Source organism: Perca flavescens, chromosome 1 (genome assembly GCF_004354835.1).
Source record: "Perca flavescens isolate YP-PL-M2 chromosome 1, PFLA_1.0, whole genome shotgun sequence".
NCBI classification, from domain to species: Eukaryota; Metazoa; Chordata; class Actinopteri; order Perciformes; family Percidae; genus Perca; species Perca flavescens.
In genome coordinates this window covers 13,941,761-13,960,573 of record NC_041331.1, presented here as the reverse complement: position 1 = coordinate 13,960,573, position 18,813 = coordinate 13,941,761, and the positions used below count along the sequence as shown (strand labels likewise).

Here is an 18,813-nt window from a genome sequence, read left to right as displayed (position 1 = left end):
AGTCAACTCTTGTGGTCAAATTTCACTTTGCTACTCCTATCACTGTGAGTAATTTGTGCCATTGACCGATAGCACAGCTTGTCTACAGCAGTATTATATTCAGGTCAATAGATGATCTCCAACTCTTTCTATATAATTGTTGAACATCATTTTAAAATGGTGGATCCAGGAAGAAAACTCTTGTTTTTTTGGGGGTTTTTTTTAGGGAGCACCAAAACTTTTATATAGGTCCTACATCAAAACCTTTATACTACCAGACTCCGTTTTATCTCTGCTGTATGTATCTTAGATACTGTTAGCTAATTCAGACATGCTACAGTATTTAAAATCTTGGATCTTGAGACTGAAGACATGTCTGATATGTTGTTTGGTGTCAGTCTGGCTGTAAGTTTGTTTATTTAGTCAACATCTGCATTTTATAATACTTTGAGATGGAGTTACATGTCTTACTGTACCCGAACGTTACCCTGCTGCTACCACCAAAATATGCACAATATCACCAGAGACGCACACAGCAATGATTAATATTAGATGTTGTCTCAGAAACTTTCAAGTGGCCCGGCCTCACGCTGTGTGCTGCATCAAAGAGAATATACACTTAAAAGATGATTTTTTTTTTTTTTTTTTTTTTTTTTAGAACTTTCTGGGGGGTGAAACAGAGGGGGGCGGTGTTTGTTGGTTCAAAAGCGTTTAGAAGGAGATGTTGTAGCCTTGCAGGCACGGATAGTTTGGCAGTCCTCAGAAGCTACCCCCAAGGGTGGCCCAGAATAGTGTGTATAGAGAGAAAAGACTACAGGATTAGCCTGTAGCGTGTAAATGGGACAATATGACGATGATGAAAATTCTTACAGCAAATTAATACAGCAACACATCATTTTGTCAGCAGGCGTTCCCCCTCTGTTGTGAATACCAACGCCGGCAACCAGCAGTGAAACGGCGCTTTCTGAAGGGGACTTTAAAATATGAACAAAAATCCAGACTCCAAAAGTTTGTTTTCTACTCTTTTTAGCGCCTTAGTGTTGTACTTTTTGTGCTGGCTGCTATTACACACTTTTCTTTTTAAAGGCAAATAAATTTGTCCCATTTTTACCCACAAAAACAAGTTAATCAATGGTACAGAAATAAATCTCAATCACTTCCATGATATTGAGTGGAAAAGAAAGTTAATTGCACCACAGAAACCTTCACTTTATCCTTTCCCAGACAGGCTTATAGATTTTCTCCTTAAATTGTGCAGAGAAGTATCGGGCATCTGTTTAAAATATTTGTGCTTTCAAAATATTTATCGTGTCCGCAACTCGAAACCCCAATTGACCAGCCAAGGAGAGAGCACCACTCAGTTATAAAATAAAATCAGGTTTTTACAAATAGAGTGAAGTTTTAATGAAAGAAATTGGATTGCTGCTTGAAGTTCAGATTAGAGCTCCGTCGGAATACCCGTGCTTTGGATCTGACCGGGCTTGTGTTGTCTGTCCAGGTCTAGAGCGTGGGACAGAATACTCCTTCCGGGTGTCGGCCATGACTGTGAACGGCACGGGACCTGCCACGGAGTGGACCACAGCAGAGACGTTTGAGAGCGACCTGGATGGTAAAAACCTCCGCTGTACTCAATTCATACCAGGCCAGAATCAGATTTTGCGTTTTCTTTTTCCAGTCTTTTTTACTCCTTTGTCTTTTTCAGCATTTAATTAACATATTGTCTCTCTGGAATCGAAGAGCTCTACGTAAGTTTGTCCTGCATTTCTTTCGCCAGAATCCCGTGTGCCAGACCAGCCCAGCTCTCTTCATGTCCGGCCGCTGGTCAACAGCATCGTGGTGAGCTGGACGCCGCCAGACAACCAGGACATTGTGGTGCGCGGTTACAGCATCGGCTATGGCATCGGCAGTCCCCATGCTCAGACCATCAAAGTGGACTACAAGCAGCGCTACTACACTATAGAGAAGCTCAGTAAGAAGAAACCACTGTTGTTCATCCTGTATTGGTACATGTTTGTCAAAATAGTGCAATGCTTGTGTTGTTTTAGTTTTTTACTGTGATGTTGATTTGAGACGAATGAATCTTTGCCAGCATTTAAAACATTGCTGTAATTGGCCTACTTGAAAATATAACTGACTGGTTCTTTGACATTTTAATTATAAATGAGCAAACAAACACACACACAAACACACACACAATGAAGCAATTCATCTGTGCCTCAGTATTTACAGAATTAATGAGATCTTCTCCACCACACGCCTGAGCCGCTAATTATAGAGATTGGCCTAATGGAGACACAATAATCAAAAATGTTTAAAGGTCCCATGGCATGAAAATGTCACTTTATGAGGGTTTTTTTAACATTAATATGCGTTCCCCCAGCCTGCCTATGGTCCCCCAGTGGCTAGAAATGGCGATAGGTGTAAACCGAGCCCTGGGTATCCTGCTCTGCCTTTGAGAAAATGAAAGCTCAGATGGGCCGATCTGGAATCTTCCCTTTATGATGTCATAAGGGGAAAGGTTACCTCCCCTTTCTCTGCTTTGCCCGCCCAGAGAATTTGGCCCACCCATGAGAAAGAGACATCATGGCTTTCAAACGAGCAAAGTGGCAGTTGGTTAAGGCCACACCCCCACCCTCCACCAGAATTTCTTGATAAAACTCGAGAAATCACTGTTTTTATAGTTCTCCTTACAGTAATAAGCATGGATTTCGCTCTGATGAAAAGCAAGACACACATTTTGTTCGATTTGATAAGAAGTATTTGTTGTTTTGATAGGTCATTATGTGTTGTTGGTTATTATTACTCACCAACAATAATCCTACAGCAATCAAAGCTTCGGGAAGGGGTATAGAAATAGATCATGAGTTCAAAATAATCTTAGGAAATGGAGAGATTTGGGGGAGGAATTGTTGCAAAATATCTAAATATGCATAATTGAAGCCATTACAATCACAGCAAGAGGAATAATTGTATTCAAATTGTATTCATTCTGGCCAATATCACAATTATCAGTTGATAGTCTTGAGAGTTTTGGCTTGATTAGATGGTGTGATATCTAACTTATCTCGCTCTTCCGGTCTCTCTCGCCACACACTGTCTTAAACCTCTCTCTCTCTCTCTCTCTCTCTCTCTCTCTCTCTCTCTCTCTCTCTCTCTCTCTCTCTCTCTCTCTCTCTCAGACCCCAGCTCCCACTATGTGATCACACTGAAGGCCTACAATAATGTGGGTGAGGGGATTCCTGTGTATGAGAGTGCCATAACCAGACCACAGTCAGGTATGAACTACACACATCTAAATCTACTCCTTCCTTACCTGGACACACAAGCTCTTACATTTTAATACACTGCAAATGGTGGCAACTTAAATCTCTTTTGCTCATACACAACAGAAGCCACATGATAGACCATAAAAATGGACGACGCATCTCCACTTCCTCCCACTGTACAAAACTGAAGCAAACATATCTTGGATATGGCCGCCATCTTGTTATTTTGGAGCACAGTAGTGATCGGGCGGTGGAGCCACGGTATCAAAGCCATTCACCCACCCAACCAACCGCGAGGGGGTTGAGATGTTTTGGCTTCACTTACACAGTCTATGCATCTGTCCCTGAGCCACATACAGCATTATGGGATATACTCACACTGTATGGCTGTAGTCTGACATTTATCTTCGGGCTCTCTAACCTGAGATCATTAACAGGTGGAATGATTCTCCACTCCAAATTACCAAAGACATAATGGATCATCGGGTTGTCTCACTACTCAAATTATATCTCTCCTTAATGGCTCCCAGTATACTTGAGTCTCTTTTTAATCAAATGTTCAAAACCCTCAAATTTAGCTCTGAGATTATAGGTGACAATTGAACCCTACAGGGTCTAAATATATATTTTTTGCATACTTTGTAGTAGAGCCCAAAAAATGTATGTATATACATGTATCCGTCAATAAGTAACAAAAACTAGCAGTACTATCAGCTGACAGAAATGCCAAAGATACAGTTTGAAGTTGTTAGTTTAGTTAAGTAATTTAGAAACAGAGTAACCATTACAGTGGATCTACCAGAGAGCATCGACAAGTTTATTTTTCAAATGTAAAATATCCAGCTCAATACATACAGTATCATGGCCACAATTAGTCGGACTGTACACTGTCGTCTGCAATGTTAACTTTGCGCATCTGTGTTCATTACAATAAAACAACTTTGTTGCATCAACCAAACAATATGGACAATGCAGCTCGACAGTCTCTACTTCTTTAAGCCTCAGATCACAACCCTGTTAACAATTAGAAGTAGAACTTAAGTCTTGATTCAGCATGCTTGACAATTGATCTTATAGTGTGAAAACACTGCCAGTTAGGCTGCACGTTAGCCGAGTTCACACAATTTACGTGACAGTGTCAGAAGACAGACAGCCTCTGCTCCCTGGAGTGTCCCAGAATGAGGGCTGCACCTGCCTCCTCCGTCATCCAGCCTCCCACCTCCCCAGCTCAGCCTTGATCACTCCAGTTAGTCTCTGCCGCAGCACCATTGCATCGTTGAGCTCGAGAGGGGAGGGATGCTGGATGACATGAATCGTGTCAACATGCTTCGCGGGGGTTCGCGCACACCCGCACGCTGTCATACTGTTCACTTCTCTCTATGAAGCTCTCTCTTCCTCACACACTCTCTCTCACACACACACACACACACACACACACACACACACAGCGCTGCACACATGCCGACCCCCTGTGGTGGCTTTAGCAACCCTTCGTCAGATCCAAACGTTTCCGCTCAAAGCAGAACCAAAGCCCACCACCATCGTCTGCTGCTGAATCCTCTGGGGCGCGTTCCCTTCCTGCCAGTTTGTTCAAGTCAGGATTAAAAAGACGAGCTGACCTACATAGTACTTTTACTTAAAAAAAAAAAAAACTGCAGAAAAACTTTGTGAACTTCGGTTGAGAGAGTGCTAGGTTGAATATGTTATAATAATATTACGTCTTAACTGGAGAGCAGCGAATGAGGGCTGAGAGATGGAACTCTCTGGAAATGATGATGGAGATGCTCACAGATGACGACTCAGATTATTTCAGATTATAGGCAGCTTTATTCAATATTGAACAAGGGAGATAACCATGTGTACACACACAAGCTGCATGTACCCAAAGTGTCTCTCGATTTTAGGATTGAACATACATTTTATACTTTCTGGGGCCGCCCACCAGGAAACCCTTATTCATGATCTCATCCTAACACTGTAAGGGTCCCATGCTCGGATAGACTCAAGTATCCTGTAGGCCCCCCCAAAGGTCATAGGTGGGACCTCACATAAGTTATTATTCAGATGTTGGCTTTCAGAATACGTAACAAACCTTGGACACCTAAATCAATAAGGGCCTCTAACTTGTTACCAATACTAAATCATGGAAGAGGCTATTGGAGGATATTGCAATTATTCAACTCTAACAATCATTTCAACCAATCAGTGTACATCTTGAACTGTGACAATTATCTTAAACTCTTCACACTTAACCTCTTTTACAGTTTTCATTCTGAACACAAGACAAACTCTTTGCACATGTGATGTGGAAACAATTGTTCCTTTCCACTACATTGTTTCTGTAATCAATAAGCCAAAATTGTAATCACTATTAAAATCAATGAATTGCACATCTAAACTCTGGAGTCAATGTAAGTTATTTTACCCTTTAACATTTACAGGCTTAAGTAACAACACTGCAACTTATGCAGAATAGTGATATTAAAATCAGATTTCTAAACCTTTATGATAAAAATTTCAAGCCATTATGCGGCTGTAATTAACTGATTTCCCTTCATGAATCTGTACTTTAGAAAGAAAAACATGAACAGATTACTCATACACGATAAACAACAAATTAACCAATGCAAAACACTTTTCATTTGACCAAAATATCTCTCATTACAATTTATTTTTCTTTTCACTACCACTATTTCATGCACTCCATATGGTCATAATGACACTTATAATACCCATTGTCCTTCTTTCGTATCAAAGAATAAAAAGGGTGCCTTTACAAACTTCATCCAAGAGTAGTTCACGCATGGTAATATTGGTAGGTTATTTTCCATGCTAGTCACTCCCAGTCCTCAGACTTTAGCAGTCTCAATTTGCTTACAGTATTTATATCAACTCTACTTTACTTCCAATTCAAATTTCCCAATAAATTATCTAGGCAGCACTGAATCATACAACATGTTCAAAAGTAACCTATGTCATTGGTGCACTAAAATAGAACAATATAATGAACTCACACCAATACTGACTGAATTACCATCTTTGCCACTAATCTTGGTAGAAGCTGTCACAGGAACAGGACATTCACCACAACTTGTACAGACCATATATCATCAGGTACAGACAAAATGTTAGTTTCCTTTTTTTTTTTTTTTTTTTTTTTAAATAATTACTTCTTTAGAGGACGTTTATTTTTTTCAAAATATGTACTTGTCAAGTGCAGTACCTCCTTCTCCTGCGTTGGTGAGTCAGAGCACATCCACTCTCTCACTCCCCCCTTTCCCTCTCACAGTCCGTCTGCAGGCTGTTCATCTGCTCTCCCTTCAGACAGAGTCTCTTGTTAGGGGAAGGAGACCTCAGGTCATCAGGTTGACCTTTCCGAAACCTTCTCCGCCCACGCTAGTGTCCTGCTCACAGTCTCACTTATGTGATCAGCACTGAACTGTGGATATCTTTATCACGTTCAGCATCATACCTCTTCTGATTTCAGGCATGTCAGGCTGAACTACTCAAACTTCAGTTCATATGGACGTGTTTCACCAGAATACATTGTGGACATGAGGGACATTACTTCCTTAATGTCAGTCTCTGATCATGCCCCAAAAAAACCACATGTCCCCAGGCTTTCAGCCACTTCGAACATGGGTAGTTGACTGCAGGCCCTCCCTCAGCCTGTCCTCTAGCTCCAGATGTGTTTCTGCTGCGAGTGTGTGAGGGAGAGAGCATGTTGCCGATAACATTGAATACTGAACCCAGCATTCGTCGAATTGGACTGCTGGTGGTTGAGTCCACTGTTCTTAATCTCCTGGTCGTAGTTCTGGTTCTGGAACAGCTTGACAACGGTCTCGCAGCTTGTAGGGGGAGTGAGACGGGCCCGCTCTGACATCCATCAAGGCACACTGAATAAACACGAAACGCAACTCCCCGAGAAGCGTTATTTGTACTTTTAATCATACTCATTTTAGTTTCCTTGATTATCTTTCTACATTCTAACCCATGACATCATCGATTCAGAATGTTGCTACAAAAATATTACCTAAGTAAGAAAAGTACCATAAAAATATGTACTTAAAGTATCAAAAGTAACAATGCAGAAAAATCCTCCCATTTCTGAAACTGGAAATGATCACATCCGTCCCGTCAACTTAACTAAGCAATTAAACAGCTAATCATTTCAACTATACTTAAAGGCCTATACATTACTAAAATCCAATTTTGATTATTTGTTTTACTCAATTGTCAATGTTTTGACAGCAACATTACCATTCTTAGTTTTCATAAAAATAACATTAACCCGGTCAGTCTGATGTTCCATCAAAATTGGATTAGTTCGCTCTATTTCTTCACAGGAATCAGATTTATTTGTTCGGTTTCCCACTTTCACAAATGTCACCCATTTCTTTGGCACAATGACCTTAGCAAAGGTTTTTGCCTTAAGTACATTATCAAGATACTGTGAAGCTAACAAGTCCCATGCATTATCAACTTCCCCCATATCAGACATAACCCAAGTTGAATTGGGTACTTTTACCTTTTCAACCAAATATTCCCTCATTAAATCCAAATCCTTTTTCTGAAAACTTCCTTCAAGAGGGTAAGCAGAATCAGACCATTTATTTAACTCCGTCAGAAAGGGTTCAACATAAAAAATTCCTAATTTGTTTAAAATCCATTCTCTCGGTGTCATATCTTCTATCGGTTTTGTAACTTCTGCTTTCAAATGAGGGTTTGTCCTCAGCCATTCCTTAACAATTTTCCTCTGTTTCCTAGGTAAATCATGCTCTGTTTTCTTCTGTAATGTTAGTGCCTGACATATTTTTTTACTATTATTTTGATCCATTGTAAAATTGCAGACTTACAACAAATAAAGCAAGACAAAAGACTGACAAAGAAGCCTTCGCTGCACCCCAATCCGAAATCAAAGTCGTTCGTATTCAGTGTCGAAGTTTTACCGGCTCTGTCCCATCATCAAATACTAAATACTCATCTAAACTCCTCTCTGTGTCCTGCGTAACTTACTAAACACTCACACTCCCCTGTCTTCTGTCCACTGTCTACAGGGCTCTCAAAAATACTCTACCTCCGACGTCTCTCCGTCATCATAAACTCCACCCAGTCATTGCTCGACTCTATGCTCTGTAACTTCCCCCAACAGGGATGGCTACTCACACAGAGAAGTCCCGCACCACAATTGCACAAAAATCAGTAATACCCACGCGGCGTACCAGCAATTCTGGGCCACAATCACACACAGAGTCCTGTCATATACGTCTCTGTCATCAACATTTATCTATGCTGGTACTTTCAAACATACAACAGAGTCCTCTCATATACGTCTCTGTTCTTCAGCGGGTCTCTACGCTGGTCTCACAGCTGTTTTATTCTTTTCTCTCAGAATCTTCACTACAATCTCACACAGAATCTATCTCTTTTGTGCTGGCCAGCACTTCGCAGGTTAGATTTGATGAAGGCACCTAGCTTTCAACAATTCAAAACTCTCAAAACATTTTGGAATTTAAACATGCATTTTAGTGGCACCCAATTGTCAATTCACAACCAATCAAATCTCCATCATTTTCCCATCCCCACACCAGTTCTTTACAGACTTAAGCAATAAAAGGGAGCAAATCCTTCATTCTATACAGAATAAAACATCTACTCACCTTTCTTGCTGTTGCTGCACTTGGTTCGTGACGCCAACTGATAGATGGAACTCTCTGGAAATGATGATGGAGATGCTCACAGATCACGACTCAGATGATTTCAGATTATTTCAGATTATAGGCAGCTTTATTCAATATTGAGCAAGGGAGATAACCATGTGTACACACACAAGCTGCATGTACCCAAAGTGTCTCTCGATCTTAGGATTGAACATACATTTTATACTTTCTGGGGCCGCCCACCAGGAAACCCTTATTCATGATCTCATCCTAACACTGTAAGGGTCCCATGCTCGGATAGACTCAAGTATCCTGTAGGCCCCCCCAAAGGTCATAGGTGGGACCTCACATAAGTTATTATTCAGATGTTGGCTTTCAGAATACGTAACAAACCCTGGACACCTAAATCAATAAGGGCCTCTAACTTGTTGTTCACAGAACTTAAACATCTGGATCAGATCCTCTCTTCTCATGCATAGGGCCTCTTGGCATCTCTGTGACCTTCTACCTAGATTATAATAACACATTATAGAACATATGAAATATGAATACATACATACATTTGAGGAAATGCAAGCTTGATTATTCCACCTATCAATTTGCACCCCTATGTGTAACATAATGTTACACGGGCAAGTCGGCCTCTTTCCTGCAGTGTTTTCTACTGGGTAAAGAAATGGCGTTTGTGTGCCCCGACCCAAAATACTCAGTGCCTCTCCACGGCTACATGCATTTTCTGATTTTTGTCATGCACACACAGACAGACACGCACGCACGCACGCACACACACACACACACACACACACACACACACACACACACACACACACACTCTTTCTCTGACTCAGTCTTGGGAATATAATGAAAGCAGCTCAGTACAAAGAGGTGTCAAATGGAGTGCGGTGGGGAGGAGAGGACCAACAAGTGGTCGAAGAGGAGTGTCATCATGGGTGACTGACCAACTCTTTTCCTTACACCCCAACAGTGAAACCAGTATTTATCCTTCAATATCCTGGCCAGAAGCTGCTTGTTTTGAGCTCCTCCTCTCATACACACTCACACTGAGTTTTATGGGGTGTAATGGGCAGGCACATTGCACACAAACACACTCAAGTGTTCTTCGTCAAGCACATATTCACACTATTACGCTTACATAAACAGATGACTAAACAACAGGTGGTTGTTACAATACATACTTACTTAATGCCATTTTTCATAGGCAGAGTTAATAAGTGCTGGACTGGGTTAAGTGAATACCACTAGATTTCAAAAATTAATTCAGCACTTATTTGCTGAATAGATACATAGACACCCTAAAAATATATTTAAAAAAAATACAGTTTAAAATGTATTTAAATAATTTAAACATGTACAGCAATAACAAAATAATGAAGATATCATACAGGATGGCATTATGCTACATTGTTAGGTACTAAATAAAACGTACTTCTTATCGTATCCTCACAATAGGAGTGATGCACGTCACTTTCTAATATTGATTAAAAGAGGAAACTTTCGCCGCAAGCTTTTCACTCAACGCCTTTTGAGCCTCAGAACAGAAGCAGCGCTCGGCAACGTACACATCCAGCCACAGCCACCGCTTGTCCGTAACCTTCTTCCATGCCTGCAGGCATCGTTCACTTAAAGCCTCTGTATTCTTTCTATAGTTTTCAAGGACGAGATGCAGCTCATTGAGGTTATTCTGCAAAAAGATTTTTTTTTCCAGTGCATTCAGTGTCCTTTTGTCTATCCACTTTACATTCAAATGTTGAATGAAAAACTCCGTGGTGTAAACCTTTTGAAAGACATTTCAGTATTTGCACTTACATACGTGAAATGAAAAATGAAAAGTTGACTGTAGGATTGTGGGTATGTGCTTTCAGCCTAGTTTTCCGTTTACCGTAATCTTTTCTTATGAATAGAGAACCACTTCCTCTTTCTCTCTCTGTAGTGCTACAGTAGATAGAACACTGTTAGATAGAACACCACATACTATACAGTAGCTTCTATATAGCAGCCAGGTCTGTAGATTTGTCTTATTGTAGAGGTCTGTGTCTGTTTTTCTAATAGAATCTTCTCTCTCTTTTTCTTCACCCTTCCCAATCCCATCCTTGTTGCACTTCTCCCTCCCTCTTCTTCATTTTAACTCATTAATCTTAATTTCTTCTGTTTGTTGCTCCCTGCATCCTGTTTTGTATCCATTGTCTGATCTGCCACGCTTGTCTTTATGTTTTAATTTTTTCCATTTTAATTTGTGTGCATGCATGCGGGTTTCCTGCCTGACGTGCAGACCCCATAGACCCCGATGTTGACACGTACGAAATCTATCCTGCTCCATTCACCCCAGTACCAGATCCCTCTCCCATGATGCCACCCGTGGGTGTTCAGGCCTCCGTGCTGAGCCACGACACCATCAAGGTGACCTGGGCTGACAACTCGCTGCCCAAGAACCAAAAGATCACAGATAACCGCTTCTACACAGTGCGCTGGAAGACCAACATCCCTGCCAACACTAAAGTGAAGGTAAGAGATTCTTGTTCACGGTTTTACCTGTTCGTTCAATTCAGGAAGTAGATTTCTTAAAATGATTAGATTGAAAAGGCCTGAAATTCGCACTGGTAATTAAATTGAGGAGGATTTCTCCAAGAAAAGAAGCTCCAGTTTAGCTCGGCACCTTTTAGCTCAAATAAGTTGTTAACAACTCGTTGTGATTCACTAAAGTACAACTCAAATCATTTTAGTGTAATCAAACTTTGGTGATACACCTTCATTTAATACAGTGCGATATCTGTGTATTTCAGAGCAGTGGGACTTTGTGCTTCCCTTCACGCCTACACTTACCAGAGAGATGTATTATTGTGCTGAAAATTAAAAAAGAAATGTCAAGCTGAGCATTTCCCAAGAACAGTGGCAACATAATGCTGATGTTTGTAACCGAGCAATAATCTATATCATCCAACGTTTTGAAAAATAGAAAATAAAAAGGTGGAAAAAATTAAGAAATTCTTCCTTGGAATTTTGTGTTGCAGCATTAGTCTTCTTCTCAACATGGGTTTTGGTTGAGTAAGAGTTCACAGGGTCACAATTTTAATTTACAAGATATTAACAAGACTTGTATTATAGTTGATCATGAGGATGTACAGTAGGTCGAATGAAATTCTCTTTGCTCTGCATTCCTGTTAAAGGTTGTCTGTATCCGTAGATACAGTGGTTTAATTAAACTCTAAAGGCCTCGCTATGGTGTATTACGTTAAAGGGTTGTTTTTACTGACTGCAAATAAGGATTCTTTTCATAAGCTATAAAGGTTATAGCCCTTAAGATTTCCGTCCTGGTTGATTTGGCAACAGTGGTTACTGCAAGTGTAGTTTAATACCACAGCAAACAGTTGTTAAGCAGCTACTTTGTTGGTAATACAGCAGAAGAGAAGCGTCTTGTTGCGTGTTGTTTCCTGTTATCCCTTTTCACTCCTGACTGCCCAATAAAGGCAAAAAAACAGAGGAGCAACTGGTGTAGCTGTTTACAGTGCAGCCAAACAAACTTGTGTTGTTGTAATAAAGAAGTCAGTCAACAACCTCTTTCCATCATTCACTCCATCATTCACTCTCACTCTTTGAGTAATTTAATACAACTTTATTATTGCTATTATAGTCTTCATTAATTGATTGTTTAGTCTATAAAATGTCAGAAAATATGTATATGAACAAGGAAAATAACAATTTTCCACAGCCCAAGGACTTGATTGCTTGTTTTATTTCTAACAAACAGTCCAAAACCCAAACATATTCAATTTACAGTAGTATAGAACAAAATGAAGAAAAAAAAGAAGTCATGAGTGTAATGTGTTAAAGCTATAGTGCGTAGTTTCTGTCGCCCACATGAGGAATTCTAAGTAACGCGTCCACATGATACAAGCCTCCGCCCCGCCTTCTTCCACGCAGTTGCTAGTAGCCAAGGAGGACACGGAGGATTAAAAAAACATGATGTACTCCTCAGAAGAGGTAATTATCTTCACTCAAGGTTCTGCGCGGGAAAGTCACCGGACGCCACAATCTTCTGAACTTAGCCATCCTGAGAAATCCAGAGAGAGTTGTGTGGAGCTGATAGTCTTAATTAGCTTTGTAGTAACTCATTTGGCGATGCCTTGAATGTAAGTTCATTCATATCAAAACGTTACGCACTAAAGCGTTAAATAGAGTAGTAAATATTTGTAGTGAGTCACGGCGAGCTGAGCCTAAAACAAGGTGTTTGAGATTCAGCTTCTGATTCTTGACCTTCAGCTCAATTATTACATCCCTCCAAATACTACTGCATGCGTTCGTGTTTATGGCGCCATGCATGTATGCAATCCTGTGAGCGAGCAAAGCTCCGATGAAGGCCTGCGTCTACTGATAAATAATTCAGAAAAGAGTCTGTAGATCTGCATTCTTCATTTAGCCAACACACACACACACACACAGACACACACAGACTCAGCAGTCAAGTCTTGCTGCTGAATACTCAAATTGGTTTGATTCTCTCACTGTGACAGTAATTAAAGAGTACCACCAGCTCATTATGTTTCTGTCAAATTAACCAAATTCAACATATTAACAAGTCTGTTGGTCTTTCTCTGGTGTGCTTTATCAGTGGCTTCTTCACTCTGAAAACTACATCTTGTACATCCTGTATATCTTGAGACCAGGCCAACCAACAGGGATGCCTTCACCTTAACGCCGCTGTTCACCATGTCCTCTTCACTCTTAGAGCGAGTCTAGCCAGACAAGCTTGTACATTATTCAAGAGACGACTGCTCTAAAACTGGCAGCATGTCTCTTAAGAACAGAGTGTTTTCTTTTTCTATCCCACTGCCCTCTGTTTGACAGCCCCCACCGGAGAACTGCACTTTTGTCATAGCACGCAACGTTATAGATAGGGCTGTTAGAGACCGGCGAACCTGACTTACTCCTGCTGCGACCCAGAAGCAAGCCTGCCAGCTCAGGCCAGCAAAATATCAAGATCAATGTTTACATAACTCAATGTTACTAATTTAAAAATGTATAAAGTTTTATATACATGTGAAATACACCGCTGGTGCGTTGCATTTTGTGTAACTATTCATGATGCTAGTAATCCGCTGTATTTGGTTTTACTTTTGTATTCATAATGGCTACACTTGTCTTTGTGTGGCACTATATTTTCATACCCAAGATGACAAATATTTGCGGTTCTGGTTCCACTCAGTGGTCAGTGTGTGTAACATATTCTAAGCTCTGCACAACACTCACAGAGTAGTGAGCGTGTTAATGATCATTGTATCTAGTCGATGTGAAGTGAATGACAACTGTTTCAATAATGGAATAATCGTTTAAATGATTTTTCAGACAAGTGTCAAACGTTCACTTATAACAGGATTTGTTGCTTTTTTTTGTCTTATCTGATAGTAAACTTCATATGTTTATCTTATGGAGTGTTAGAGAAAACAAGACATATGAAGGTTTGTGATTTCTTTTGACGTTTTATCAACTAAAATATGAATCAATCAATCAAGAAAATAATCAGCAGACTAATGGATTGTAAAAAATAATCGTGAGTGGGGTTAAAAATGACAAACTACTTTGGACTTCCCGGAGACTCCCATCTGTGTTCAGTGAATGTAATCAAGAGACAGAATTGTTTATTGTGTGTGTTTATTGTGTTTGCCTGTCTCTCCCCAGATGGCTAACACCACTAGCCTGAACCACATGGTGACGGGTCTGAAGCCCAACACGCTGTACGAGTTCTCCGTCATGGTCACCAAAGGGCGCCGCGCAAGCACGTGGAGCATGACTGCACAGGGCACCACCTTTGAGACCAGTAGGAGCGCACACACACACACACACACACACGTACATTACATCACAAAGACATAAACCAACCGTGTGTCCAGTGTAACGAGCCCCTGGCTGGCTGGGAGTAACATTTCACTTTTTGCAGCCTAAATGGAAGGAGAGGACAGACCTGTGGAAAATCAAGCTGTCACTGCACAGTATATAACAATATAACCATAATAATAATAAAAGGTGTTTATCAGTAGATCTTAGAGCTTCTACACACTGGCTGCGTGGCGTGTCCGTTAGTATTTCGGTTCCCATGTTAACAGGTTAGAGCTTGCACGCTGCCTGCGCGACACGCACGCCTCGGGCGCGATCCGGGCCGCGCCGAAAACGGTTGCATGCTAGAAATAGGACCGACGCCTATTTTTCACGGAGGCGTGTTGGAAGCGTTTCCAGGCAAAATAGAATACGAAAAGATATTCATCACATGAATACATTTAATAAATGACATTTCGATGTTTGAAAGTCTCTTGGTTTTGACGTAAATGCAGATATAAATGTAATTTAAGAAATAATAATAAATAATTATCGATTTTCAAATATTACACGTGTCAATACAGAACAGAATATTCTGTAGCCTATTTTGCCGTCAATACTGCCGATGATCAGTGTATATTTATGTTTATGGGAAACGCATACATGTGTACAGACAAGGCTAGCAGGAGAAAGCACCGCGTCAGACACGTTTCTGGTGTGCAAAGACATAGAAAACGCCAGGCAGCCGCCACGCAAATGACAAGCAACAGAAACGCCACGCTCACGCCACGCAGGCAGTGTGCAGGAGCCCTTACACTAACTGCAAGGGAAATTGAGGAAACCTGCAGCCAATATGGTGATTGGTCAATATAATTCCAGCACTGCTCTGCTCACTGAGAGTAGGTTGGACTAACCCTGCTTTCACGCAAAATACGCAATTGGAAAAATCATGACTTAATAATAACCATAGTCCTAAGAATACAAATGCAGTTTTGTGTTAAAACAAATTATTTGTTCACGTTGATTTGCAGACCCCTTGGCCTGCTGAGGAGTAAACTGAGACCTGACTCTTTTATGGTTTCAAGTTTATACAAAAAAAATACATTTTGTTTTGGTTTATTATTCCATTACTGTTAAACTTAATGTTACCTTTTGCTTGGCACAATATCTGAGGGATGACAGTATGATTACTGTCCCCCCTGAGTCCGCTGGATCCAAATTGCATAAATTGACTATATCGTTGTTAAAATGACTTATAGTGCTGTCACCATAGCAACATATAGTCCTTAAAAATCCATTGGCCATTCTTGTATTGGAAATATCCAATCCCCTCAGTATTTGTTTGATTCCTGCAGTGCTGCATACCCAATGCTGCCGATACTAAAGTGTCAGCGCCCATACATCATTGTAAGTTGTAACTGCTGAGCTAAACGTTGCCTGACAATAAACCGAACATTAAAAACAAACTTTTTTTTAATGTTCTGAAACTAATTTTCTTTGAAACGGCATCTTTATATGCAGTATTGGATTGAGATTTATTGGGCTTTTTGTTTTTATTGAGAGGTGAGGAGAACAGCCAGTTTTTCATTTCTGCCCAACCAGGGGTTCATTTCACAAGTGTGCAACTGGATTTTATCTACGGGGTCATAAACACACACGTGTAAACATGTCATAAACTTTGGGTCGTGAGTTTTGAGGGCGGTCCTAGACACATTCAATGCACACACAATATCCAAACAAGATGTGCTAAGCTACATACACACACAGTTTACTCATATATTGTGAGTGCACCATGTTGTTAAATTTAAAACTATACACACCTCGTGCCATCTTTACCTTTTTATCTGAACTCAATAATAATGCAACAAATGACCAATTACTGCTCAACCCACAGTTCCCAGCTCCTCCCCGAAAGACGTGACCGTGGTGAGCAAAGAGAACAAACCTCGCACTATCATTGTCAACTGGCAGCCTCCCTCTGAGGCCAATGGAAAGATCACTGGTGAGTCTCGGTCTCTCTTGTGTGTTACATACTGCATGTTCTGGCCTCACAGATAGATCTATACTCAGGTTCTACCTATATATCCCTCCCTAGCTATAACAACAAAATCTGGTGTTTTCTGGTCTGAAAAAGACCAAGATTTCTGATTTCCATCTTGTTGACTCATTGAATCACATTAAGGTGGATAATTGATCTACACAAAATGATTCTGTATGTCAAATTTCAAAAGAAAATGTATTTTCCTTGCACTTTTTCCTCAGACTTTGTATGCAGTAGTGATCAAAGACTGCAGGCTTAAACGTTTTTGCCAATAGGAGATATAATGCAGTGAAATGTAAAAACCCAATGATAACGTACAATACAAGCCTCGGATTGTGTAGTTTGACTTGGAAGAAGTAGCACAACAGTATTGTAGTATTTGTAGTTGATCTATTCAGCATCAAAGCCACTGAGTCTTAACGGATTTGTCTCTCTCTCTCTTTCTGACCTTCCCTGTTGTAGGCTATATCATCTACTACAGTACAGATGTGAACGCTGAGGTCCATGACTGGGTTATTGAACCAGTGGTGGGCAACCGCCTGACCCACCAGATCCAGGATCTGACGCTGGACACCACCTACTACTTCAAGATCCAGGCCCGGAACTCAAAGGGCATGGGCCCCATGTCTGAGGCCGTACATTTCCGCACTCCAAAGAGTAAGTTTGGAAAACAAGATGAGATGGGAACATGATAAGGACAAGTTGTACAATGAAATTGGATCCACCCTTTTGCCCGTTCGAGAATGATTTAATACTCAGAAGTATCTAATCCCACCTATCACTTCAAGAGCTGTTCTGTAGTGGAACTCCCAAAAGAGCTAAAAGAGGAGAGAATGAATATTGGATTTACATTAGTCAGGTCGCCAGTAATGAATGCTAATTTTGCGCCGTGTTGGCCAACAAACGTGGTGGTGGCGTTGCCGTTTATGTGAAAGAGCACATTCAAGTACGTTGCAGCTGTTTGCTGAAACGTTATGCATGCCATAACAGCTTCGTTAACGGGAATTCAGACTGAAAACATCACAAGGCACAGGGCTGCGTTGGTGGAGGCGTGTTGTTTGAGGCACTGACAATGAAATGCAATGCAGGAAGTCCAGTTGGAGTAACAGATGAATGCATTTAAAGCTTTAAAAACATTGCTCAACAAAAGGTGAACGGTTGAACTACGAGCTTCACATTACAAAGTAATCCACCAGGAATGTGTGCTTGTGTGTATGTGATTGGCCAACACAGCGCCAGGATGTCCTGGCTTAAATACATTTTCTACTCAACACGTATCTGACAAATTCACCTGATGTTGTTGTTGTTGTGAGATAGTCTTTCGAGAGCTGTGACAGGCACATTTCCCAAGCCTTGTTGATTGGTTAGGGGATGACCAAATTACTGCAAAGTCTGATCAGCAAATTTGCACCCAACTCTAAATTGAAGCCATTTCGGGTTCAGTTTGGTGTTGCTGCATACACCTTATTTTGTTTTTATCTGAATTTTTTTTTTTACAGGGCTGAATCCTCTTTAAAGGACATTTTTACTCATGGGATGTTTAGTAAAGTATTTGACTTAAAGCAGTATGTGTTTTATTGTACCGTTTGTAGGATACTATTTATAATCTTTACTGAGATGCTTTGCTCTTTAATGTCAGCTTGGCTGGGTCTGTAGTACACTCTTGCGGTTTGGTTCTTATTCTTCTAGTTTCTGTCCTCCTCACAACTCCCATCTCTCGCTTTAATTCTGTCTCCCACGCTGCTCTTTTCGGCTAACCTGTTTTTTGCTTTTTATTGTCTCTCCCTCCCTGCTCTCCTTTGGCCTGTTAAGCTGAGTCCTCTGACAAAATGGCTAATGACCAAGGTAAACTCCCCTTCCACACTTTGTCTTTCACTGCTGACTCTGCACCTCATGTATCTCTCTCTCTCTCTAGAGTTTACCATCTTCTGGGCTGATGAAAACTTGGGCTTCATGATCGGCTAAAATCTGTTTGTGCTTGTAGAAATGTTCACATTATAGTGTATCACATGAACGTTTGACAGAGGAATAATAATAA

At 40.7% G+C, this 18,813-nt stretch overlaps 1 protein-coding gene across 7 annotated transcripts in view; it reads left to right on the top strand.

Annotated features, from left to right (window-relative positions):
* Positions 1-18,813, top strand: part of neo1a (neogenin 1a) — a 186,552-nt gene that overhangs the window by 160,949 nt on the left and 6,790 nt on the right. For 6 of the 7 annotated variants that reach the window (XM_028587139.1, XM_028586959.1, XM_028586876.1 and 3 more), the window contains exons 14-20: positions 1,478-1,588; positions 1,754-1,948; positions 3,159-3,254; positions 11,196-11,428; positions 14,600-14,738; positions 16,629-16,736; positions 17,238-17,432. In XM_028587139.1, coding sequence (XP_028442940.1) covers positions 1,478-1,588; positions 1,754-1,948; positions 3,159-3,254; positions 11,196-11,428; positions 14,600-14,738; positions 16,629-16,736; positions 17,238-17,432 — 1,077 coding nt within the window. The remainder of the gene's footprint in view (positions 1-1,477; positions 1,589-1,753; positions 1,949-3,158; positions 3,255-11,195; positions 11,429-14,599; positions 14,739-16,628; positions 16,737-17,237; positions 17,433-18,813) is intronic. The other variant, XM_028587047.1, reaches the window with a different exon arrangement.